Here is a 25,953-nt window from a genome sequence, read left to right as displayed (position 1 = left end):
TTAGTTATTGAGTAGTGAGCTAGTCTATCCAGATATCCCTGACTTTTTCACTATGCTAGATCCTCCTCAGTGACTGGGAAATCATGACATGAAGCAACTCTTCCTTTTTAAAATAGGGGTTTAGTTTTGTTTAGTGGAGTGGAACATCTGCAGTGCTGATATAACAAAGCAGCTTATTATCTCACTGTCTTTCTTTAGATCACACTAAAAGTTCCTGTGATTTGCAGATTTGGTTTCCCAGTATATAAAAAGCCTGTTGACGTGTGTTTTATAAAAACAGTAGATTTAATGTCTTTCTATTTTCTAAGTATTGGCTATGTGTGCAACACATTCTGCAGGCAAACTGGCTTGTTCTCAAACAGCAGTTGACATATTTCCTTTCAAATAACATAGTTGTTCAGTAGACCAAAAATTCTGTTCACTTGGTGTCATGGTGACAAAAAAAAAAAAAAAAAAAAAAAAAAAACTCCATTTGAAAAATCCATGAGAAGAAATAGAAATAGAAAAAATAGTGATTGATGTCACAATAGTGAGGATTGTTTGGTGCAGAGTTCATCACTGAGTTAAAAATAATTTTAGCCTCAACATTATTACTCACGTTATGATGGAAATGGGATTAAATGAGGACTTTAGATCAGTTGGTGTCTATTTTGCTACCAGCAGATGGCAGCATTGTGCTGCCCTTCAAATACCTTCAAATTCCTCAGTCCCTGGAGATCAAACAAAGCGTGAAAATTATTGATATGATTGCTTTAGTCTTAATCTGTTAGTAGATGGAAAATAGGTCTAAAAGTAAAAACACATTGGTTTAATGTTCAGTGCAAACATATAGCTGTGCCCCAACATGGACTCTTGTGTTCACCGACCTTTTTTGAAATATTATAGTGTGTATGGGAAACATTGTGCTGGATTAGCATTCTTAAATTTCAAGAGAATAATAGAATTTTTCAAGGCTAAATGAAAATGTATAAAAATGTATCCTCACTTCCGTTTGGCTGATTTGAAATTTTGAGAGCATAAATCTTTCAAGCAGAAAAGAACAATCTATTTTCTTTCTTTTTGGTTGCTCTTCCTCTCACCCCTTGGGCTCAGATCTGCTCAAAAGCCCCTCCAACAGACCACTGCCTCCATAAGATTAGACCCAGCCATTCAGCAACCACAATGTCCCTGCTGCTGTTGCTACACCATGTCTTCCAAGGAAGCCTGCTCTTGTGGGATTATAGAGAAGAGATCCACGTTTTCCAGCCTGCACAAAACCAATTTTATATCCCTGCATAGACACACGCAGGCTCACACGCAAATATCAGGCCACATCGGTAGTCGACACGAAACCAGTGTCTTAATCAAGATGACACTTCAGGGTCATGCCAAATTCAGCTTGGCCTCTTCAATGTGTGAAGGCCACAAGGAGCATGACATCTGTGCTTGCAATAGAGGACTGGTCTCTCGGTTGCTGCCTCCTGTTATTTCTCTAACAGGATGGGCTCGGCTGCTTTCAGATATAGTCAAGACACACATATGTCAAACACTGTGCTCTCTTGCCTACGTAAAAGAAATGAGCCAATGAGAGCAGTTTAGCATAGTGCACTCTGGCCACTGTAAGAAGTAAAAATGAATCCAATTGGATAACTGTATTATTTAACTACAGGCTAAATGGGAAAAGTGGCCCTTGCAGTGTCATACATGTTGGCTCACATATTACACACATGTTGGCCTGTGCAAATAGCTGATAGAGATCTCATTCATTCGTTTGCATAATTCCAAATTTGTTGCGCCTGAATTGAATCCAGTGCTGCACCCCTATCTACAGCATCTGTGGGTGCACAATGTCTATGGAATTTGCATGATTGCCTGTAGATTATTTGAACATCATCACCCACCCCCCCAACCCCCACCACCACCACACACACCCTACTACCCCTAACCCCTCCTCTTTTTCTTATTTCTGTGGCTCTCTGCTGTGAGGATGCACACACATCCTTGGGCAAGAGAATCTAAAATAGATCATACGAACAACTGGAGTAGATGCACAGGCACAGGAAGCAGCTCACGGGCGGACTTGAGTCATGCTGGCAAGATCATGCACCCTGAGCTGACAGCCCTACACACCCGATTACCAAGCACGTCACTTCCAAAATGCAGCTGCAGCCTCACTATAGGACGCAAACAAAGCATAAATATTGAGATCAAATGCACAGGTGCTTATAAACAACTTTGGAATGGGTCTGGATTAAATGCAGGGTTGTTCGTTCTTTAAGACTGACCTGATCAACGTCTCTGGCTCAGGCAATGGTGGCTCATTCAATGTGTCATGTGGACTGCTGGCAAAGGCATAACCTTTGCAGAGGGAAGGGAAGACAACACGGTCACTCTGGATAACAGTCTTGCAATGAACAGAAACAGACCCTGTCAGGCCATCTCAGCATCAGTTTTCATCTGCACACCACCACAATCACGGTCTACCAATTGCTCTTTGCCTTTTCTTCACTTCTTCATTCCATCAGTAAGGACAACTCCTTCTTGATAAGGCCCTCCTGTGTGACCATACATGTGACATGGATTTGTCAAGATACTATTTATACACTTCTCCTTTACATACTTCCACACTATGATGCTGTCTCAGCTCCATCTTTGACCCGTTTGGTTGGAAAAACTGGCCTGCTGTATGACCGTATGGTGCTTCACATAGCCAGTGACTTCCCACTGTTATAATTGGCTCAAATATCATGTAATTATATATTATTGATTTGTTAATAATTGATTTAAAGGGCCATCTGGTGCAAAATAGCATGACTGTGCTTCTGTTTTGTTGTTCTTTTTAGATAATGAATTACTTCCAGTTAGGTCATACAAATAATAGGCTACTATTTCTCATATGAAAAAGATGGCATTTTTTCCCCTACAAATCAGGACCTTGTGTAATTATTTAACTTTCCTCGCTTAACAGCGGGCAGAAGGGATGTGTATTGAGACAGTGTGTTTTGGGCACTGAACAGCAGATAGATGTTTGAACCATTACTAAGAGGCATTCTCATGTCTCATTATGAGGCTTGTTAGAGACCACATTACAGCTGCTTGACTGAGCAGCCTTAATAAGGAAAGTGACCCAACACCAACATGAGCAGCAACGTTTTTCCTCTCACGGCCATCTACTGATGTCTTTCAAGGCCCTATCTCTTTCCTCTAGCCTGTCTGCCTCCCCCCTTTTGCCACAGCACCCTACCATCATCACCACCACCACTACCACTCCTCCCTGTGTGTTTGGCAGTCACACAGTTGGCCATGTGTGTGCTGAAGACGTTACATAATGCCCTCCTTTCACTGCACTCCAGATCAAAGAGAACAATCCAGCACAGAAAAATTGCTTCTTGCTGATTTTCCTTCTCTTCCATTACATTGTTTTATGAGACTTCAGTACCTGCAGACTGTACAGTAGACTGCATTATAATCCGTTTCAGCATTCCCCTTCATGTTGAAAACAAAACAGAGCAAATGGGGAATGATATCAGGGTAACTAAAAGAAAAAGGAAAAAAAAAAGGTTAGGTAAGTTGGCAGTGTTTTGTTACACACACATGTTATGATTCTTACAGGAAAAGATTGATATTAATTTTAAAAAAGAAAAAAAATCAGGGCTTTTACAAAATTTCTGACTTTGACAATTCATTCTCACTGTTTTTGGCACCTTCACCACACACACACACACACACACATATATATATATATATATATATATATATATATTCAAAAAAGAAAAAAAAAAAAAAACTGATGCAACTATGAGGAAAAAAATCTCCAGAAGGTTTTTCATTCAACATCTTGCTGAAATCTCTTGTGATTTTTCTAAAGATTCAGCTACATATGCTACTCACATGCAGAATGGAAGGTGCCGTACAAAGGGAAGCAAACCACTTCTTTTTTCAAGCTAAAAAAAGGTTTTATTAAGGGGAAGAAACAGCCTTACAGAGAGAGAGAAAGACCAAGAGAGCATCACATGCTGTCATAGAGGCATGGCCTGTCCACATCCTTGTGAGGATTGGAATAATGAGTGTGTGCAGAAGGGACATTTACCTCCAATGCCAAATAGAGGAAGCACATTTTAGAACCAAAGGGCCATATGGGAGAAACACTTGAGGTGTAATACTGATCTTTATAATAACCCCACAGAATGTTACATTTGGAGCAAATTGGCTATATTGCATAAATGGCTGTCTCTGACCATCTTACCATCCCTGAAGTGAACCTTAGCTAATATAGAAGCCATTGATTCCCTCCTGACAGCTGGGATCAGCAACAGTCTTTATCTCTGTAAAGTCAACCTTCTTCCCCCTCCAATGATGGAGGATATTTCACTGGTCCAAGGGAACAGAGCGACTAGGTTATCTCTGGCCCTCAGCCAGAAGGGACTGAGCAGGTGAACCAGGAATAAAAGCATCTTTAGGACACAGCCCACAGCAGTGGTCCACAGCTGACTGAGAGCTGTGTGGCTGCAGCATCAAATGAATTGTAGGGGAATGGGAGCGGGCAAAGCTTCAGAGTGGGTTTGCCGTTCAAACTGTTATCGCTCCTGACACTGTCTGGTTCAGGATCCAGTGGTGCACGCGGCATACGTAAGCGGCTGGTCATCTGTTAGGCAGAGTGATAGGGTGTGACGTGTCACACGCCACATTAGGCTCTGCCAGGGGATGTGTTTGACAGACCACAGAAACTTCACTCCAGCACAATGCTTTGCTTCCACTCAAATTGTCAAACCTACTTGACAGGCTCAAATGTGGGATTTTTAATAATATAATACTAATTCTATACTGGAACTTCAACCTTAAATATAACTTATTTTTATGGCAATTGGACAAAACAATGTCAACAAATATTTATCTGGAAAGTTGTTTCAACTGATTTTTTGGTACATGACTTTTAAGGAGGTTCTGAGATGTGAAATATGCATGTCTACAAAAAGCCAATTTCACCCTAAACACTGCAGTGTATTACTGTATTAACTACTGTAGTGTAATGTAATGTTTTAGCCTTGGACTACCACACTTTGTTACCTGTGTATCTGACAAATAGAACTTGCTTAAATTGGAAAAAAATTGAGTAGTAGAAGAACTGAATAAATCATGTGGTGACCAAAGTTGAGATGCAGTACCTCAGATCTTGGAGGAGCTACATGTCAGCTGATTCATGCTAAGTGGACAGAAGGGATAGGTTAACAATCTTTCACTGTGGCTGTTAGGGCACTATATGTGGATGCACTCAATGGAGATACACTTTGGATTAATTTTAAGAAAAGCTAACTCCACATCATGGATTTTAGAGAGCTATACTGAGAACTGTTATTTAAAAAAAATAAAAAGAAAAAAAATAAAGTGCATGCAAATATTTAATTTTGGCTTAAATCTTACTAAATTGAACTAACACACCCAGATAATGTAGTTGGGAGTAAAATCTCTCCTGCATGTACACATTCAACTGGGATCAAACTAGCCTTGGCTCTTTGTGCAACCTCCTTGTTTCCATTCCAGGCTTTGACCCAGAAAGTAACAACAGAGGCTGGTATACAGTTATTAAAAAAAAGCTGTGAATAACAAGAGATATTAACCACAAAGAATTGTGTGCATTTTGTAAAAATAGTAAAGAGTACAATGTGTACAAAATGTACAGAGCTAGAAAGCTGCTCAGTAGTCCCACTGTGCCTCCAGCTAAATTCTTTTTCAGTTGCTTTGGTCTGTGATGTAAAAGGGCCTCAGAAAAATCCTGATATCTACAGGCTGAAAGGGGGCATTTTACAAGCTATCATCACACTTGGACATGCTTCAGTCATTAAATCTATTCCCCTCCCATGCTTATAAATGGGGACAATGAGAATAGTCCAATTAGTTGTGCTATTTTCACATATTAGGCCATTGTTTTTATCATTAATGTTTGCCTTAGTGGTGAATAAAGGTATTTTTGACCAACTCAAAATGAATAATCAGTTCTGCTTTGCTTTGACTTTAATGTATTTAAGATGGGAGATGTGACATTCAGAAGGACTAAAACACATACAGTGGGAGTGTGACTTTATTATCTATCAAGCATGCCATTACAGTATAAACAGTTGTTTTGTGGTTATGTTTATGTTCAAATTGTGGTGCATTTTACAGTTACATAGCTTTATGTTTGCAATATTTTATTTACATTATAAAGCCTTGTAAATCTGAGATACTAAGCTCTGTCTTTTTATAATACAAAAAGCATTTTGTTTCCATATGTTGGGAGATCTTCACACATTGACATAGTTTCTGTGTTCATTTTAACAGGTTTGTAAAAATGTTTCAGACACTTGATCATTTAGCTTCATATAATGTCCAGTTAAAAAAAGAAGGCTGACTGAACCTGAATAACCCGCCTCGAGCTCAATTTTTGGCAGATATGAACTTGATCGAAAGAGGCTGAAATTTTAGACTATTATAGACTCTTCTAAAAAAAAACTCTTTGTCATCATATATGGGTTCTTGAAATGTGTTTAAGATTTTTAAGCCACCTGGTGATTGGATGTCTTAAAGATGTGCTGCTGAGGCCAGTGAAGGAAGTCACAGAGGCTGACAAAAGAAAAAAACTTCGGAGTGAAAAGACTAGGATTATTTATAAGAAAGAATGTACTGATAACCCCAACAATATCCTTTATGAACGAATGTGCAGTTTTACCTTAAGATACAAACCACTGCTGACATAAAATGATGAAAAGACCAATTGGACCAACTCTGGAGTAAGAGCCATTGGACAGAAGAAACCAAGATGAACTGGAGATGGAAGAGATTATGCAAAGCATGCCACATCATTGGTCAACCACAGTGGAGGCAGCGTTACATGTATAGCTGCTAGTGGAAATGGGCCACCAGTTTACTGATGATGTAATCATCTGAAGAAGTTACCAGATGAATAGCAATAAAATCTCAGCTCAGATACAATCAAACGGAGTTGGCTTGAATGTAGGTTACAGCATTTAATTGTACAGATAGCAAATGACCCCCCCCCCCCCCCCCCCCCCCCAAAAAAAAAAAAAACAAAACTGAAGGAAGGAAGATCCACAAACAAGCAAGGCCCGAATGCAGCTGCAGCAGAGACTTAGCAAAACTTCACAAAGAGGAGCCACAGCATTTACTGTGTTACCTAAACTCAGCATTAACAACAAAGAACTGGCATTCACTTATTTCAGTCAACCCTTATATTTGTCAGTATGTTAGTTGTATTATGTTTTATAAGCAAAGAAAAAATACTACAGGATCTGTGATGGAACATAAAGGTTTTGTAGAAGAAAAAAGTTTGCTTAACAAAAGGAAAAAAAAAGCTACAAAGCTATTATACCTTCCAGCTCCTTTCAACATTCAGTCACTGTCAAAATAGACGAGACACCATATGGAGTCCCTGTGTTTGTGTGCTGTGTAAGGAGAAGATATTGAGATATGCACTTTATTGATCTCTTAACTGGGAAAATAGTGGGTTGCAGCAAGTATACAAAATATACAAATTAGAGAATTAAAAATATAAGTATAAAATACAAAACATTCAAGTGTAACAGTAAGTCAGATATGAAATATACATAAGCTAGGAATTCAACTACATTATCATTTAAGTAAATAAAAAATAAATACAGCAAATATCTAATTGATTGATTGATTGATTGATTGACTGGGGGGGGGGTTCATCGAAACAAATGTAACAAAAACAAATGAACACAGATCTCGAGGTGTTTCATCAGCCCATTATGCTTCAATTTCTAGTCTGAAAAGGAAAGACGACCCCTCTAACACCAAAACGTTCCAGTTTTTCAGGCAATTTATTGTGATCGATTGTGTCAAATACTATTTTCAAATTTACTAATGTCCAGGCAGTGAATTTTTTCTGATCTGTTGAATTAGTGATTTCCTCTGTTGATTCCAGTATTGTAAGTGATGTTTATGCATTTGTCCAAAAACCATATTGGCTGTTGGAAAGTAGCTTGTGTTTATCAATGAATTTATCCACTCTATTGATGAAGAGTTTTTCTAAGTTTTGGAGAATTGTGGCTGTAATGAGACCGATCTGTATTTAGTGAAAAGAAGTTTGCTCCCATCTTTATACAAAGATATGCCTTTTGCTATTTTCATTTGTTGTGGAAATATAGCAGTTTGGAATGAGAAGTTGCAGATGTATGTCATTGGTTTACAAATTTCTTCAATAACTATTTTAACCCCTTTCATATCAATGTCACAACAATCAGTTATTTAGATTTATTTATAATATCCAAAATGTCTTTTTCGTTCACTGGTGTTAAAACCATGGAGCAAACATATCTATCAACAAGCTTCTTAGTCCAGTTTTCAGCTGACCCAGGATGTGGGATCTATCCTGCCAAGTCCAGCCCAACACTAACAAAAATGTACTGATACTATTAGCAACATTGGTCATATCATATTTATCAATATTTTTATCATGAACATTGATAATACCAATGTACAAATGTGCAAGGGCACATTGTCTTCTCAAATGTGCAGTCAAACCTGACAGATGTGCAAAAACATGGAAAATTGTGCAATGAGAAGCAGTAAAGTTTAGCAAATGTGCAAACGCAACAGTTGAAAACAAGCTTTAAAATAACCAACAAGTAAAACAAAACAGGAACAGAGGAATAGCATATGGTAGAACGATATCCTCCTTGTTAGCCATCATGGGTTATTCTTATCCACGATGGCAAACAGTTTGTCCAGTGCTCTCCTCTTAAGTTTCAAAACGGTCTATTTTGCATCTGATGACAAACTAATAGAACTGTTACTGATTAAGAAAACTCAGTCAGCCTTCTTTATCACTTTACTGTTTTCTTTTTTTCTTAATTGCATTAAAACTCAAACTAGTAGCCAGATTTAAATTGCCCAGTGTTACCAAAAAATGTATTTAATGCATAGATACTTTTATCCTCAAGTCCAAAAATTACCAACATATCTCCAGGCTATTAGCTTCTGCTGGGCTGTGTTCATGTGATGTCATTGAATAATGTGATGTCATGGAATAAGTACTGTATACCTAACAACGTAGAATAATTCTGATCCCAACCACGCACTTTTAACACCTAACACTAACCATTAACAGTGCAGCAGAAACAAAAGAATCTTAAATAGGAGGTGAAGTGGAAAAGTGCAGGATGAGTGCCAAACCAGTAATCTCCTACATGACAACCAATGGATTAGTGCCTTCACCCACCCCTTCCTTACTTCTTATAAGTATGTGTGATCAAATGAACATTAGTGAGAAATGGAAAGAGGTTATTATGATGCAGAAACCCTTGTGAAGATGTGAAACATTAATGTACTTACAAATCAAAGTTCAAGGAGAAAGTTGTAAATAGGTAATTGTCTTTATTGTAAATATGCAACATTTTCCATTGTAGACCAAGGTACCTGTTTCACATTTTGCCATGAGATCGGGTTCTATCTGAAAATGGAATCAGCATCAAACTTAACTGAGGGAACACGCTAACGTTCAATCATTCATTAAGAAATCTGTTGAACACAATAAATACAGCCTTTGTAGTTATGATTTGGACACACACACAAAAAAAACATGATAAATCTTGATTATGAAAATGGAGTCAGAGAGAAGACAAAAATATTGTTATAGCGCTTTTCTTTACCAAAGAAACTAGCACAGTTTCATCATAATTCAGACTTAAAAATTGTGAGATCATGTTTTGAGCAGTTGTTTTGTGTCATGTAGCCACATGAGGCCAGAGCTGCAACCTGTGAGTATTAAAATGTTGATTTCTTTGACAATGTGTTTTCTAACCTCAACCATGTTTGATCAACTAATCATTTGCTGGTTCAAGCAAAGTTGAAAAGTAAGTAATCGTGAAAGTACAGTAGAAGTAAGAGAGTGAAAGCACTGTGGAAAAGATTGGACGCTTGAAGGCCTAGGGATTTAATGCCACCCACCAGCACCTTCTTTATCCCTTACATAGAACTGATTTTTCTTCTAAAGAGTGGCAACTACCCACATAATTACATTGTGAGTATCAAAGTTGTCAGGAGTGGAAACACCATCAGTAGCATGACAGAAGCTGTATTGCAGCAAAGAGCAGAGGAAGGAAAACATAACTTTTGTACAGTTCATTTGCTGTTATTGTAAAATCGCTACATGCCATAAACCAATGCAGTCGTTTTAATAAAAGACTGCATGGAAATAACCCAAAATAATGCCACATTTGAAAAGAAAATGCTTTTGTGGGATGTGGACTATGCTTATAAAAAAAAACTAGCCAAATCTTTTCTGCCCAAACCAAACAGCTTATTTTGTTATTGATTATTTGTTGTGGATTGGATCATCAAAGTCTGAAGAAACAAGACTAATTGGCAATTTAACAATTTACTTATTTACTCATTCACTCTGTGTCAGGTGACCCCATGTGATAAGATTAGGGTTACAACTAGTGATTATTAAACTGTTGGGTATTTTTGAACAACTAAACCAAGCCATAGCTATTAATTTAGTAGAATGTGGAAGAACCATACAAAAACCACAACTGTCTGGCACTTTCTAATGCTGGTCAGCAACACTGCTGTGGGAATGACATCCCATTATTCAAACATTTGCTGCATATCAGCCAATGTGGTAGTGTGGGTCACGCTTCTTGTAGAGTTGTTTTTTATCTGAAGATGGTAAAAAGGTTCACTGACATAGTGCTGCTACTTAGTTTTAAAGAACACCAACTTGAAGTTGCCCTACAGCACATGCCATATCCAGATTTGGCGGCTGTAGCTACAACATGCCAAAGTGTCTTTAGGCAAGACACTGAATGCCACGTTGCCTCCTGATGTGCCTATCGGGGTATGAATGCGTGCGCTAGCAGAAAGCACTTAGTATAACAATAGAAGTGCTGTATGAGTGTATGGGTGAATGTGACATGTAGTGTAAAAGTGCCTTGAGTGGTCAACATGACTAGAAAAGTGCTATATCAGTACAGTCCATTTACCATTTACATCAGTCAAATGTGATTTGCTTGGAGCAGACACCGACTGACCATTGTAGCAGGATCCATACTCACAGGTGCTGCCAATCAGGCTCCTGATTAGTAGCACCGGGTGTATCAGAAGCTCATTACAAGAGTGAATAGCAGAGTAAGCTGTTTGGCATTTGGGCAGACGATTAGGCAAGTTTTTCATGGCTGCAACCCACATACTCTGTTCTGTTACTTGAGATGACTTTGTTGTGAAGTGGTGCTAAACAAGTACAATTGAATTGAACTGGATTTATTTTGGAACAGTTCTACTTCTTATTTTTTAATACTCAATGTCTTTTGCTTTATAAAGAAAGAGAGGGGGGGAGTGTCAGACCATAACACAAAAAGCCTGGGACAATGAAATATATAAATAAAAAGAAAGATGCATCATTGGTTGATTTTTGTTTTATTGGGTCTATGATGTCAACACAATTCCTTTGGCTTATCAAAACTAGAGTTTTTTTGTACGTGTGTTTCTTAGGGAGACATCAGTTATTGCATTCTGCTTGCTTCACTGTTGTTGGTGTTATCTTCACCTCATTGATTCATCTTCATGGTTTAGCTGTGCAGCGCTCAGGCTGCTCTTCAGGTGTCTTACCTGTCACTGTGTAGCTATGGGTAAAGAGTACATGAAGCTGAGGTGCTTGAGGATGGGAGGACAGACTGGGCAGGCCACTGTGGCCCAGCTTGGTCCGACTCACTCATCAGTGAGCACAGTTCCCAAACCTCACTGACAGATCTGAGTGGAAAGCATGCACCACATCACAGCTATGATTCAGTGCAGCCTCAAGACCAAGCATACCCTGAAGGCCCTCAGACCTCTTAATCATCGTGTGCATGTGTGGATGTTGTTTACGGAAGAGAGTGAGACAGACGGAATGAATGAGCTTGTTTGTATATGACAGCACTTCTCTAAAAGTTGGCTGTGTGTTTTTCTGCATGTCAGAAAGAGTAAACCACATCTTAGCAGTCCTTTGAAATGCCTCCCAGTGGGGAGTGCAGCACTGTATGTTTCCTAATTTTTTCTTTTGTTTATATGTGAGGTAAGGAGGGGTTTTAACCATGAGAGTTTGCTTAAATATCTATGTTGTTCTGCACAGTTACAATGTGCAGTCAAGGGCATAACCACATGAGTGAAAATGTCATGCAACAGTAGGGATAATGCAATGCACGTGTGGAGGTCACTTGTTCACATTTGCATTCGTCAGTGTGCCAAAAATATTGAAATTAACATTATTTTGCATGCAAAAATAAAAAAGGAATCTTGTTAAGAATCTATAGAAATCATTTGTTATTATAGTGATTTTTTCCATGAACCTTTCTTAATCCCCTTCTCACTTTCCTCCTTGTTTCATTGTCCAGATGTAGTAAACTGAGGAGAGTGATGCAACATCCTGAGGGGTGAAGTGTTAAGTGTGCGCTGGCGTAATCTGACAGAACTTATTTGGAATGCAGGTCTTTACTAAAGCTGTGCCTGGAGCAGCTGCCCAGTCCTGTCTTCACGCTTATGTGTACAGATTCACATACATGTGTCTCCATGCATGCATTTTAATATGAATGGAAATATGTCTGCAAATGTGCATGTATACATATATTACAACAGAACAAAGCAATATACAAAATGCATATTATTGGCAACTATTTTGCACAGAAACAGGTGTGTGTAGAATGTAGATTAGCTGCAGAATAAATAATTCAACACAGAGTGACTTTATTCTGTTGTCATTTCTGTGTAAGAGCTGGGAATCAAATAAATGCATTTGACACAGTTTTTCATTTGTCAGCTATTATCAAAGTCCTACAGCCTGAACTCCAGTGTAAAGAGACCCAGGACAGAGCGCACGGGCCTTTGGGCAGGGAATCTAGGAGGAGGCCATTAGAGGAGCTTCACTGGAGAGCTAACGCTTCCTCCTATTGGCTTCACATTAGGGCACAAGATCATCCAAAGCACCCACTGTGCGTGACATCCAGGCAGTGTAACATGTCCTGTTCACCACGTGGAATTTCTGCTCTTGACAGGCGTTTGGCACAAGCCATTCAGCTTTGCAAATTAGCCGGCTTTGAAAGCAGTTATTTGTCTTTATTTGGTTAAGATTTTACAACATTTCAAAAATGGTTAAAAACACTCCTCTGTATATATGCAGACATTTGAATTTTCAAGTATAGATTGAACAGGAACATCACAAAGAATCACTGCTTCTTTTCCAAATATATTCTGCACAGATTCCTTCTTCAGCATTTCACTCTGCCTATTCCTCTGCCTGATTTGCATTCAGTTTTTGACCCAGGCAGTAATCTACAGTGACTCCCCCATAAGCCTCTGGCACATTGGGGAGATGTTATAAGCTGTGACAAAAGACAAGAAGCACTGGAGCAAACTGAAGGTAGCAAGGGACAGTCTCCTGATTAGCAAAACTTGTCCTCTTAATCGTGATGTTAAATTCACTCTCAGTTACAGAGACTCATTTTCATTACAGTTTTGCTGTATTAATGGACTGAAAATGCCATGCTGTGTTAGGATTTTACAGGAAGATAGAGTCCCTCTAAGTGAGAGGATGGCTACTGCTCTGCAGAAATACAGAAGCAGAAAAATCAGCAGTGGAAATATTGTCAGCATATGGCTCAGAATATAATGTTCAACAAATTTTCCCAAAGTTATGCACCCAAAATAACCACCATATTTGCTGTGTCATAAGAATGAATGAAATAGCTAAGTCTATGGGAATCCAAAATAAATCCCAGAGTGCACAAATTGATCTCTGATCTCATTGCACAGCATACAGTAAATGCATGTTTAATATGTAAAATCAGCATAGTTTGTCTGCATGTGCCAAAAGACACTATGAATTTGTAAACAAGTGCATTTCAGCAAGGTTCATATTCAGATTGCAAAAAAGAGTCAGATTAGCATATATGCAGAGGCTTTGCATGCTTGACATCCTCTCATCCCCTCTGCTGGAAATAGCCACGCACACAACATCCTCTGATTACATTGATATGTAGATTCATGCATCTGCAAAGATTAGTTATTCATTAATTTATTTGCTTTGAATTCTCGGGTGACTGTACCTCCGACTGAAGTCTGGGGCAGAGCAAACAAATCTGAGGAGAAATGTCACAAATGATCACACCAAATCCACGTCAACAATATGCAGGTTCAGTGACCCACACCAACATAAATCCAATTGGGCATTATGATTAAAAACTTTGGCACTGGGGTTAAAACAGAGAAAGTATAAACATAATTATCAGCCTTTTTATCTTCACAGCAGAATTAGCTTTTCTTGCTCTAAGTGGGCTATGAGGATTAATCATGGCTCTGTATGTGAGTTTATAAGCTGTAGCGTTCTGTTCTGTCATCCTTTCATAAAAGCATCATGGATCACCAGTTTGCTTCCTCAGTGTCCTCTCTCTTGCAGCCACACTGCAAGCACTTTTTAACTTTAAAAATAGGCTTGCGACACAGAGTGCCAAGAAATGCTAAACACCAAACAATGTTCCATTGCTCAGATCTGGCCATAAAATGGAGTTGATTTGCCCAGAGACGTTGTGCTTTACAAGACAAAAAATAGTATCACATTTAATTGATGCCATCTATATCAATTAATGTGTGCAGTGTTGATGAGTGTACTTAATGTACAGTGTCAGTTTATGGTCAAGTTTATTCATATACCTAATTAATCAGAAAGTCAATTGGCTCCACCTCATCTGCATTATGAAAAAGGAAATGAAAATGAAACTCTCAAGGCTTCAGGGGTCTTCCCTTCACTTTCTTATTAAGAGAGAGAGGGAGAGAAAAAGAACACTGTCTGATTAACAGAGACTGACAAATGAACACAGAATGATGTTTAAAAGCAGTAAGACTGCTGTTTGGAGAATAAGCACTCGTTCAGCTGTTACAGAAACAGATGTTACAAATGTGTAACCTGTCAGATTTCAGAGAAGCTTGAGGTCCAGTTTTAGGAACAAGGCAAAAACTCACAGGTGAGGTGTCAGCACTTAACCCATCACCAATTTCTGCTATTGTAGCATTCAGAATTTGTGAGCCAGTTTAGATTTATGAATTTATGAAAAAATAAATTTTTTCCCCCAATCCTACTATGAAAATAAAAAAAAATAATAAAATGAGTCTTTCATAATGAAGCTGCAGAAAATTGTCACCCTGATCCCAAAGACTAACTGTGTTCTGCTAGATTGCTCCCAACTAATCAAGACCTTCCTCCTCCTGTCCTCCCTGGCCGAAAATGATGATCTATAGCTTTTGTGGGTAAAAGACATCAGTCTGGCTGTCTCTGTGGTGACTTGTTTTCATAGGTAACGATGCTAAATTACACATCTAGAATTAAAGGAGGTCACTAAATCATCCATCAGGGGATAGTTTATATGAGCTGCCATCAGGGACATTTTTCAAACCTGTCCACTCAAACACATGGCTTTCTGTCCCTGACCTGTCTCTCTTTCTCCCTCACACAGTCACACACACACACACAGACACACACGAGCAGTTTGCCTACGAGCTACTAGAGGGGACATCTCATTCTTTTATCCATGGCGAGTCATTGTGGTGGTGTCAGCTGGTGCCGTCTCTTTTATCACACTGGAAGCTAATGGAAGCAGCAACTGCAGGAGGTGGGGGGAGAGGATGCAACTTGCACACACACACGCACACACACACACAAATCTAAATAGACACATAGCCATAAGAGGTTGGGGAGATGGGGCGGGCGTACACGCCAGGCCCCGCAGCTAGAGCTGTTTTGTGGCTACGCTTTTCTTGCTTGCTGAAGCCTCTCTATCAGCTTGTGTTTCTGACACTTAATAAACTGCACTGAAAGGATTTAGACACTTTTCTCCTTTAATGTCTTTTTGTTTTTTTTTAACTGTAATGATTAATCTTTTTTTAACCCCCTGGTAGAGCTAAGCTGGATGTTATGACAAGCCAAAGCTACTCAGGACAGGTTTTATTTCATCCTGAACATCCCACCTGGCCTGAATGTAAAACAAGCTAGAAGATTAATCAGGTTTTATATTTTCTCCACCTGATTCCTCTTTGTAATTTTACTGGTTTCACAACTTCTTATTTCTATTGACTGGGAATAGTCTGTGGACAGGGTTAATTTATAAGAGTGGAGAGAAAACAACAGCCAATTACTGCAGGAGGATTCAAAGCAGCGTGCATCTTTTGATGGGATAGTTGACCTAATTTCCTGTTACCAGAAACAACTGCTATATTAAAAACAATGCTAAGAGGGATAATTCAAAGCATGTATTATATTTATATTTTCTATAACTCTTTATTTTTCAGTCTTTTTCTGTTTGTATAACATAACAATCGTGCTTTATCATTTGACACCATTTAGATACATATCATGTTTATATTATGTTTTACATTAGGCAGTGAGACAGTTAAAAATATACAAAACAATATTGTTTTACTAGACATAGTTTCTATTTTTAATATAATCATTAGTATCTTTATCGTCATCATAATTTCATATATTTCTGTAAGATATGTGCTTTAGCTTCTGTGATCAAAATATTATTGCAGAAAACAGCAACTCAATTTTTTTAACATTTAGACAATAACTTCCAATGTAGTACAAACATTCACAGTTACATGTTTTACACAGTACAGTTTTACAACAAACTTCCAGAGAAAACTGTGGTAGAGTAACTTTATACAAAATTCACAGGACATGAACTGTAGCCATTTCACATTTTCGCTCAGTTGTTTTGCTTTTTTTTTTTTTTTTTTTTTTTTTTTTAAGGTAAACATGTTCTGTTCAACCAGATGCCTTTCACAGTAGCTGCCATAGAAGCAAACTAACATTGTCCTAACACGCCATGGCAAAAGTCTGGGGAAATTAAAGCTTTATGCTTTTTACTAGTAAAGCAAAGACAACATAAACAAAAAGAGAAACAGGCCACTTGTTTTCTGGCCTGCACTTATACATCTACGTATGTATTGCTGAATACATATTGATCAAACTATGACTGATCATGAGACATAGAGAGAAAAAAAAATTATGACTGGACTTAAACACAGAGTTGGTCCCGTATTGTCTTTTTTTTTTTTTTTTTTTTTTTTTAGTTTGTTTGTTTTGTTTTTTTTTTTGTGCTAGCATAAAAAGTGGTATTTTGTAGTTCTGCCCAGTCATGTAAACAGACTATGGCTTGGCTAAATTGGTGTGCTGGCTTAAGGCCTTCTCTGTTTTTCCTTTTTTGTTTGTCAGGAGACATTTGAAAAAAAATTCAGTGATGTTCCTGAGGAAAGCATGCAAAACGTAAACAGGATTGACTGTCAGCATTAAGGGATAGTCAATGTTTGTAAATCACTTCTCTAACCCTGTGCATCATCTTTTTCCTCTTCTTCTATTACTTTTTTTGTCTTGTTTTTGTACTTTTTTTGTACCCTGTGCTTTGCCAACCAAATACTAAATGGCATAGTTTTTGCTTTTGTCTGCCTACTGATTTTGGTCCTCCATCACAACACATATAGTATAAAACATCCTAAAAATAATTCTAAAAATGCTTTGATCACATAAAAGTTTTATCTTTTTTTTCACTGAAAAAAAGGAAGGGAAAATAACAGTCTCTCTCACACAAAATCTTTTACAACAAATACTGGATTACTCCAGAGCTCTTAACATGAACTTCTTATTGACATTGTGCTTACTCAAAGCTCCCCGTTTGCCTTGCGGCCTGTAGTTTACCTCACAGAGAGCAACGATTGGAAAAGAGACAACTGTGTGAGGTTTAGTAAACATCCACAAAAAAAAAAAAAAGTTGATGCAATCCTTTGCACTCTTCAATGATGTCAATTTTGTTCACTACTTCATCTACTATATTCACACAGTATTTACTTGATTCATGAAGATATTCAACAAATCTCTAATCTATATCTCTAAGTTTTTTTCTTTTCTCACAGTATTACACAGTATGTTTACGTTTTTTAAATTCAGAATTACTCTTGTATTTGTGAACACTAACAGTCTTTGATATTGTTTTCAGAATGCAAACCAACAATAAGACATTATTGGCTTGGTTTTACAAATGCAGAAAATTAAACATAGTTGGAAATCTGTTTTTGATCACATATTGCCCCTGGAGGTAGGTGAATCAATTAAAATCTTGGAAGTCCTTTGTAATGTTCTCTTTTGTTTACATGCTCCATGAGGGTTTCTTTGTTGTCTACACATTGGCCTCAGCATTGGTCAGGTTAGAGGTCGGGCTTGTTGGGTTCGGGGGGTTAATGGGCTCTGTTGGGCTAGTTGGGTTGGGTGGTGGGCTGGTTGGGCTTACAGTTGTGGTGGTGGGGTTAAGCGGACTGACCACAGTGGTGGTTGTGGTGGTGATAGTGGCGACGGGGCTTGTGGCTGGATTTACCGGGCTAGATGCGGAGGCTGGGTTAGCTGGTGGAGGAGCTGTGTTAGCAGGCGTCACAGGGCTGGTTGAGTTGGCAGGAGCCGAATTGGTGGGGCTGACTGGGTTTACAGGAGCCGGGTTAACAGGGCTGGCAGGATTTGCTGCATTGGCAGGGCTCGACAGGTTAGCAGTGTTGGTTTCTGCTTGCTGCTCTGGTCCATTTTCCTGTTGCCGCCTGACCACTGCGGGAGGCTGAAACATTATTCGAAGTCGCTGGGAGAGAACCACAATTCAAATTAATTACATATGAGCACTACACTGTCAAAAGTCTGGCAGCATAGGACAGCGAAATCTGTGATCATTAAGGAATTCAACAAGATGATTTTGTTCCTACCTCCTTGTAAGTGCCCTTGAGACCAAGATACATATAGACCATGTATCCGGGTATGAGAACCATGGAGGACAGAGCCATGAGCCAACCAACTCCCTGACCCCAGCCTGGGAACACATAGTCTCCCATTTTTAGAGGAACCATTTGTACGGCGCTGAACAAGAACACACCCTGTGGGAGACATGAGAAGCTTTATGTATCCTGACACCTCTGACTACAGGCAGTGAGGTCTCAGTCTGACATGGCTGCAAGCTGGTAATATTGACTTTATTTATTGTTTCATTTTTCATGCCATGACTTTAGATGTACTTTTCTATTAGCTCAAAGTACTCACAGCAACAATGAGAGGGGTGAACACGAGCCAGCACATCTTCCACCATATACAAGGTTTGTAGCCAATCATCTCCTGGATGTTGTCATAGAACTTGTTTACACCTGCCAGATAAATAGATTTATAATCAAAATATTCATATCCAATTTATTTAAATTTGCTGCTGGTCTGCCATGCATGATGAGCAGGATAGTGATGTGGAACACATGAGCAATCATGACCTTGAGGTTGAACATTGTTTGAAGCCGAGGAAACAGTTTCACACTTTTGCAACTCACCAACTTTTCTTATTTGTAATGTGTTGAAAAAAGTTTGTTTAATGATTTTATCATGACTCACATACCATAGAACCAGGATATGGAGATGCATTCAAAGAAGACCAAGAACAGAAGACACATTCCACTGGCCGAGTAGTAGTCAAACAGTTTGAACACATAGATTCCACCCTAGTAACAACAAAAAAAGAAGTATTATAAAAAAAGAAAACAAACTCTATGTGCAGATATTCTTGAGTACTGGCTTACACAGGCCTCTTATATTCTACACACATGTATGATCTGTATCTTTTTGATCACATTTTAATTTCCTTTACTGGATATTGTGCCACTTATATTGAGTTGGGTGAACAGAGCAGCCCTGCTGTACCTGTGTGATGTTTGAAAGTCCAATCACATAGGACACTAGACAGACAACAGCGATGAAGATCTCTCGTCTACCTCGAAGAACTCTGGGGAACTCATCCACAAGGGCAGTGATGAAGCCTTCAACAGTGCAGAACTGAAGGACAGGATCACAGAAACAACTTTATGTATTAATAGAAATATGTGAACTGTTGCACCTTGCTGCTTTTATACTTATCAACATGAACATGTTTAAATATAAAAAGTAAGTATTTTTTCTGTTTTAATTTATTGGAGATTTAGGAAATATTTCAGCTGTATTTTACAAAAAAAAAACAACAAAACAACAACTTATTCCTACTGGTTGGATGGGCCGATAAAGAAAGTGTGTGTGTGTGGGGGTGGGGTGGGGTGGGGTGGGGGGGGGGGGGGGGGGGGCTGAAAGGAATAAAAGTCCTATTATAATCCTGTGAATGACCAACCTCTCACCTCTTGGAAGCCATTTTGATAATATGGAAAACACTTTTAAGTGTGTGTGTGTGTGTGTTCACGGCCAATGAGGCATTATTTAAATACCACATAAAATAAAGAAACGCAGACAGTGGGACCTGCGGGCCAATAGAGGTGATAAAGTTGCATTAAAAATACTTGACAGCTAATGTCAAAGCCCGGCTATATCTGTCCACAAGAAGCAAATTGCATGCTTATCATGCAGGAAGCAGAGGTGAGCTACACGATATCTACCTGCTTTTAAAAATTTAGGTCAGCCCATGAGCAGATCATCTCTGAGCCCCTTACCTGGCTGTCTATCCCCAGCATGAGCAGCATGGAGAAGAACAGAACGGCCCAGAGAGGAGACACTGGCAACTGGGTTACAGCCTCTGGGTAGGCCAGGAAAGCTAAGCCAGGACCTAGAAGATAAATAGGAAATATTTCATATTTCACCAGGGTTTTTCTGACAACTTCAAACATAGTTATTCATGTAGCATTAGTGAGAAAAACTGTGTTTAGCAGTCAGTATGTATGACAGTGTTGCAGAAAAACGGAGATAGAAACATTACAGAAGAAAGCAATCAGTAGTTACCTGAAGCTGCCACATCGGCAATGTCTTTCTTTGTCACATGTGACATGAAGCCAACAATGGAAAAGATTACAAAGCCAGCAAACATGCTGGTACACGAGTTGATGCAGCACACAATGATAGAGTCTCTGGGGAGAGGAAATATTAAATAGGGCTGTTGTTAAATGTTTAAATTGATTTCTTTTTCTATCTGTATGGACCTTCCCTGTTTAGCTGAATAATACTTTCTTTATAGCAAAAATAACCCTGTTTTATCTACAAACTTTAATAACAGAATTCTCGGATATTTCTTTGTGGATGCTAAAGAAATGAAAACCCATTTGAAACAAGCTCACAAAAAGCACAAACTGAATGCAGCTATTTTATGTAACTGATTGTTTATGTGGCCCAAAACCACAGGGCTGTTAGAGAAAATACTCAGACACTGCAATAAAAAACTGCCTTCCCCTTAGATTGCTTTGATGTTCATACAAAGACCTCACATTAATTAGACATTTTTAAAGGCCATTATCATGCACCCGTGACTCTTGGGTATTTTTATTTGATAAAATAGCATCAATTAAATTACTGCCATCTTCATCTAGGACAATCTGCTTCATACATAGCAGCTTTACCCACCGCTGAATCATAAATCACATCCAGCACATGAATCATCACCAGTCTTACCTGTAAACATTGTTATTGAAAGGATTATAGCTGCCTAAAGCTATAAGTGACCCCAGTCCTAATCCATAAGAGAAAAAGATCTGGGTAGCTGCGTCCAGCCATACCTGACAGAAAGAAATCACAAGAATTTCACTGCATGAGGCAAATATCTGCAAACTCAGGCATGCAGCACATAAGTATGGATCCTATGCCATTGAGGTATGCCATTACCTCAGATTCTTTGAGCTTTTCAAAGTCAGGGGTGATATAGAACAGAATTCCATCTTTAGCTCCAGGTAGAGTTACCCCACGGATGAAGAGGATAAACAGCATGAAGTAGGGATACGTAGCGGAGAAGTAAACGACCTATAAAATGTGAAGCAGTTATCAGCAGGGTAACATCGTTGCTTCTTAAGGATACATACAATCCATGAAAGAGTGACTCTGGAACATAAATCTTTATGAAGCCTTTGAAGTTTCTTTGCAGTTTCTTTTAATAAAAATTAAAGGCTGGAAAAAAAGGACCAGTTATTTAGCAAAGAAATCACTGCAGCTCTCTCTCTCATTGCATTTGTGACATTGTGCAAGCAGGGGTGGGGTTGTGTATATTTTGAACCAAAACAAATAATGTTTGCCATGGTCATGTGATGAACTAGACTTTGAAAATGCGGCATCACATGGGAGAGAAGCAGCTCCAAGTGAAGGGAGAGGACAAATTCAGATTGTGGGGTATAGCTGATTGTTGCTCCTCCTATCATGAATTCACACTCAATGCAGAAAATGTGTCAGGAGAATTGGAATTAGAGGATCCACCATGAGGCAGAAAAGGATTAGGGAACATACATTTTTGCTCTCTATTATTTCAAAATCAATCTGGACAATGCTGACTGCAATCTGAAAGATTGATGAGATGATATTAGACTCTTTAATATTGCATAGCTGTCACCCGTTTCTTATTAGGAGCCAGTTTGGCATAGGAGGTCTTGGGATGTCAAATTTGACAATCATCTTACCTTCCCAGTCCAGCCAACCCCTTTCCAGATACAGAAGTACACAAGGACCCAGGCAATGGCCAGAGTTATTGCCAGTGGCACTCGAATCTGGCCTGGTTTTTCCAAGCCATCAGTCATTTGATGCACGTTGCGCCTATAAGTCAGAGCGAGCAACAATAAGACTATTATACAGATGGCGAAACAAACATGAAGCAGAGGAGGCTGTCTGTTATGTAGCTCAGGGAGGCATTCAGGATAGTTTAAAGCACCAATGTTGTGGAAAGTAAGAGAGAGAGGTTAATATCTTACTCCCAAAACTCCATCACAGCACTGGTTAAATTGGTGGTATCTAAAATGGTGTAGTTTGTGTAACATTTCTCTGTGTTCCATGGATTGTTACATGAGCTCCATGGCAGATCCTGCAAAACAAAGATTGCATTTTAAATTACCCTCTTTGACATGTTTGAAGATATTTTTTTTTTTTTGTAGTTTCTTACAGCCACAGACTAAATTCACCATTGATGTTTTCATCATTTTATAAGGACATTCTGTAATACTTACGGTAGTGAATGAGTTGTACAGGTAGTAAATGGCCCACGCAATGATTACAATGTAGTAAATGTTAAGCCAAAAGGACAGGACAGCTGCTGCAAGGCCCACACCTATCACAGAGAAATTAATTAGGTTGTGTGTGTGTGGCCTCTGTAAATCCAAATGTCATATTTCTATTTACATCAGTGCGTCATATAGCCTATCATACAAAATTTTGCCAGTTTGAAAAGAAAACCCATATTCATCGAGACATATTTATTTATATATACCTTTAAATATAGGAGCCAGTTTCCACACACCAAGACCTCCAATTGAGGTGTATTGACCAAGGGAGCACTCCAGTAGGAACAAGGGGACCCCAGCAAATATAAGGGTCAAAAAATAGGGAATCAAGAAGGCTCCTGGATGGACAAAAGCAGATCAAGTTACGCATTTTATATGACTAATCCTCGGATAAAAACTGCTCTGACGCATTACTGAAAACACATAAACGTCAATTAATTAAGGTTGCAAAGGATGTTAATGTAGGAGAGAGATATATTCATTCTGTTCATGTTATCGACACGGTAGATTAAGCTCGACAATGTACGGGCAGTGCTGACTGGCTCGTGCAGTGTGCATAAATTAGCGATGAAAATAGTGTTTACCTCCGCCGTTTTTTCCACAGAGATAGGGAAATCTCCATACGTTTCCAAGTCCAATTGCATAACCCACGCAAGACAGGAGGAAATCAAATTTTCCCGCCCATGTTTCTCTGTCAGGCAACTCCTTTTTCTTCTTTTCGGGTTTCACGTCCAGTGACTTGGGCTTGTCATTATTAGTGGACACCTCGTTCAGTTCTGTGACTTGTCCATCCGTTTTGGTGCCGTTCGTCGCCATGTCTCTGGGTTTGGCAGAGGTCCTGGCAGTAGGACGGGAGGCTTCAGCACCTGTCCACGTAGACAGCAGCTTCGCGGTTTTAAGAACTAACCTTCGTACCAAATGTCTTGAGATGAAGCCTGTGTACACACGGCTCGTCAGTCGCCGTTAACCTGGAATCGTGAATAGAGTAATTGGTTGTTCAGGGGTCGCAAAAACATGGTTACCTATTGAACATAAAAAGGACACATTCGTACAACATTCATGTACACACGTAAAGGTACAATAAAACTATGGCAATGACATCCAAACATACACAGTTTAACTATGTAAAAAGCAGACAAATGTTTCTCTTGATCATTTAGCGCCATGGCAATTTCTTTCATTCATGCCAGACTCGACAAATGCCAAAAAAAAAAAAAAAAAAAAAAAAAAAAAAAAAAGAAAAAAACACCATCGATGGCAGAGACTTGCTGACTTGCCTCCACAAGTAAAACACAGACGACAGATTGTACATAAATTGACAGCCAAAACCAGATCAGCAGACACTGTAGCCTAAACAAAATCTGCAGTAAAATATGCTTAAAAATACAGGAAAGATAGACAGCATAAAGAGAAACGAAAGACGAAAACTTAAAGAGAAATGACAGGATCCAAAACGTGCTCTTAGAGCGCAAGACGCGCCGTAGCAATAGCAGCCTTTGAAGATTAAGCACAGTGAAGTCCACCAATTACCACCTACAGATTCCCCTAACAGTTATCCACATGCAGAATTGGAAGCAGCAGGGATCCAAAGACTACTCAAACAAACTGGAAAACAAAATGCACAGTAGAAACAAAGGGATGTCCAATGCGTAAAAGCTTTACGCATCAGGCTGCGCACATAGTCATCCTATTTCATCCGTTTAATTGAGAACTGTGCGCAAATCCAGCGCACTAGAATGCGCCTCTACATTTGCGGAGCGCAGTACACAGAGAAACAGCAATCAATTCTGCATGTAATTGAATGTAGCATGTAGTTTAGAGATCACCGTGCAATCATTACCTTGACCCCAGATTAATAGACTCATTCACAATTTAACCACTCAAACGATTACAGCAAATAATAAAAATAATAATAAAAAAAAGTAAAAAAAAGAAAGAAAGGAAGAAAAGAAAAAGAAAACGAAAAAAGCCATGCAACAAAATCGACTCGTTTATATGGGGGTGGGAAAAGACAACGTAGGCTGCACACAGAGACAGACGCAAGAAATCAGCAACCAGGTTACTCACAATGAATCTGTGATCTGTGCCGCCGAGGATACGCTGGCTGCCACAAATCTCGAAACGAGGTATCCGCAGATTCCTCCCGTGGGTGAAGTTGTAAACTCCCAATATTTCTTGAAACATAAATAGATTTTACTTCCATTAAAAGACTTAAAGGGACCATGCAGCGTTAGCGGTGTCCAGGCAGGAGCTGTCCAGCGGGGAGCAGTGCTGAAGACCAGGAGGAAGAAGAGGAGGAGGAAGAGGAGGAGGAGGCTGAATCAACACGGGCAGCAGGCGCTTCGCCTTGTGCGACTGTCTAACATCAACAACCAGAGACTCAACTCCCATCTACACTGCCTCAATGTCATCTCAAAGTCGCCCCCCCTCCACGCCCCCACTCCTCATCTTCATCTAGGGGCTGTACTAATCACACTTGCAGCCTGTTTGTTCAAATTTTAGTTTTTTTGACTCTTTTTTCATTTAAATTAATTTAAGATTTAATATTAATTTAAATAAAATAATTATTTCTTATAATTATTTACCAAAGCACATATCAAAGCAAGTTGTGTGATCCAAAGGCCCTGGCTGGAATAACGATTTGACATTCTCATGTAGTTCTTGTGTCAAGGTAAAACATTTAATCAGTATGGGCTTTTTTTCCTTGGACAGTTTTTATTTCATGTTGTGAAGTAGTTTATTATTATTATTATTATTATTATTATTATTATTATTATTATTATTATTATTATTATTATTATTATTATTATTATTATTATCATTATTATTATTATTATTATTATTATTTATTATTATTTATATATAAGTATGCCCCCCCCACACACATACACACACACACACACA

At 38.8% G+C, this 25,953-nt stretch overlaps 1 protein-coding gene across 1 annotated transcript; it reads right to left on the bottom strand.

The window, feature by feature from the left end:
• Nucleotides 1–16,289: 16,289 nt before the first annotated feature.
• On the bottom strand, nt 16,290–25,435 carry slc6a1a (solute carrier family 6 member 1a). Its single transcript, XM_042004568.1, has 15 exons — nt 25,117–25,435; nt 23,634–24,017; nt 23,256–23,387; nt 22,996–23,096; nt 22,744–22,853; nt 22,456–22,588; nt 21,674–21,808; nt 21,464–21,567; nt 20,801–20,925; nt 20,515–20,627; nt 19,742–19,873; nt 19,440–19,542; nt 19,100–19,200; nt 18,769–18,936; nt 16,290–18,647 (listed from the first exon to the last, which is right to left on the bottom strand). Exons 2-15 carry the CDS (start codon nt 23,863–23,865, stop codon nt 18,201–18,203), a joined length of 2,136 nt encoding a protein of 711 aa, XP_041860502.1. The 5' UTR covers nt 23,866–24,017; nt 25,117–25,435; the 3' UTR covers nt 16,290–18,200.
• Nucleotides 25,436–25,953: the final 518 nt, after the last annotated feature.

The sequence above is a fragment of the Melanotaenia boesemani genome, chromosome 13 (assembly GCF_017639745.1).
Source record: "Melanotaenia boesemani isolate fMelBoe1 chromosome 13, fMelBoe1.pri, whole genome shotgun sequence".
In the NCBI taxonomy this organism is placed as follows: Eukaryota; Metazoa; Chordata; class Actinopteri; order Atheriniformes; family Melanotaeniidae; genus Melanotaenia; species Melanotaenia boesemani.
Note: the sequence above shows the minus strand (reverse complement) of the source record. Positions and strands in the feature narration are given on the sequence as shown.

Bases quoted from the DNA above. Each gene is read 5' to 3' on its own strand.
- slc6a1a (XM_042004568.1), bottom strand. From the start codon at position 23,865: ATGGCGACGAACGGCACCAAAACGGATGGACAAGTCACAGAACTGAAC. The intron at 22,854-22,995 runs GTAAGTATTACA...TTTGTTTTGCAG, and splicing joins TGTACAACTCATTCACTACC to GATCTGCCATGGAGCTCATG. The intron at 20,628-20,800 runs GTAACTACTGAT...TTTATCTTCTAG, and splicing joins TGCCGATGTGGCAGCTTCAG to GTCCTGGCTTAGCTTTCCTG.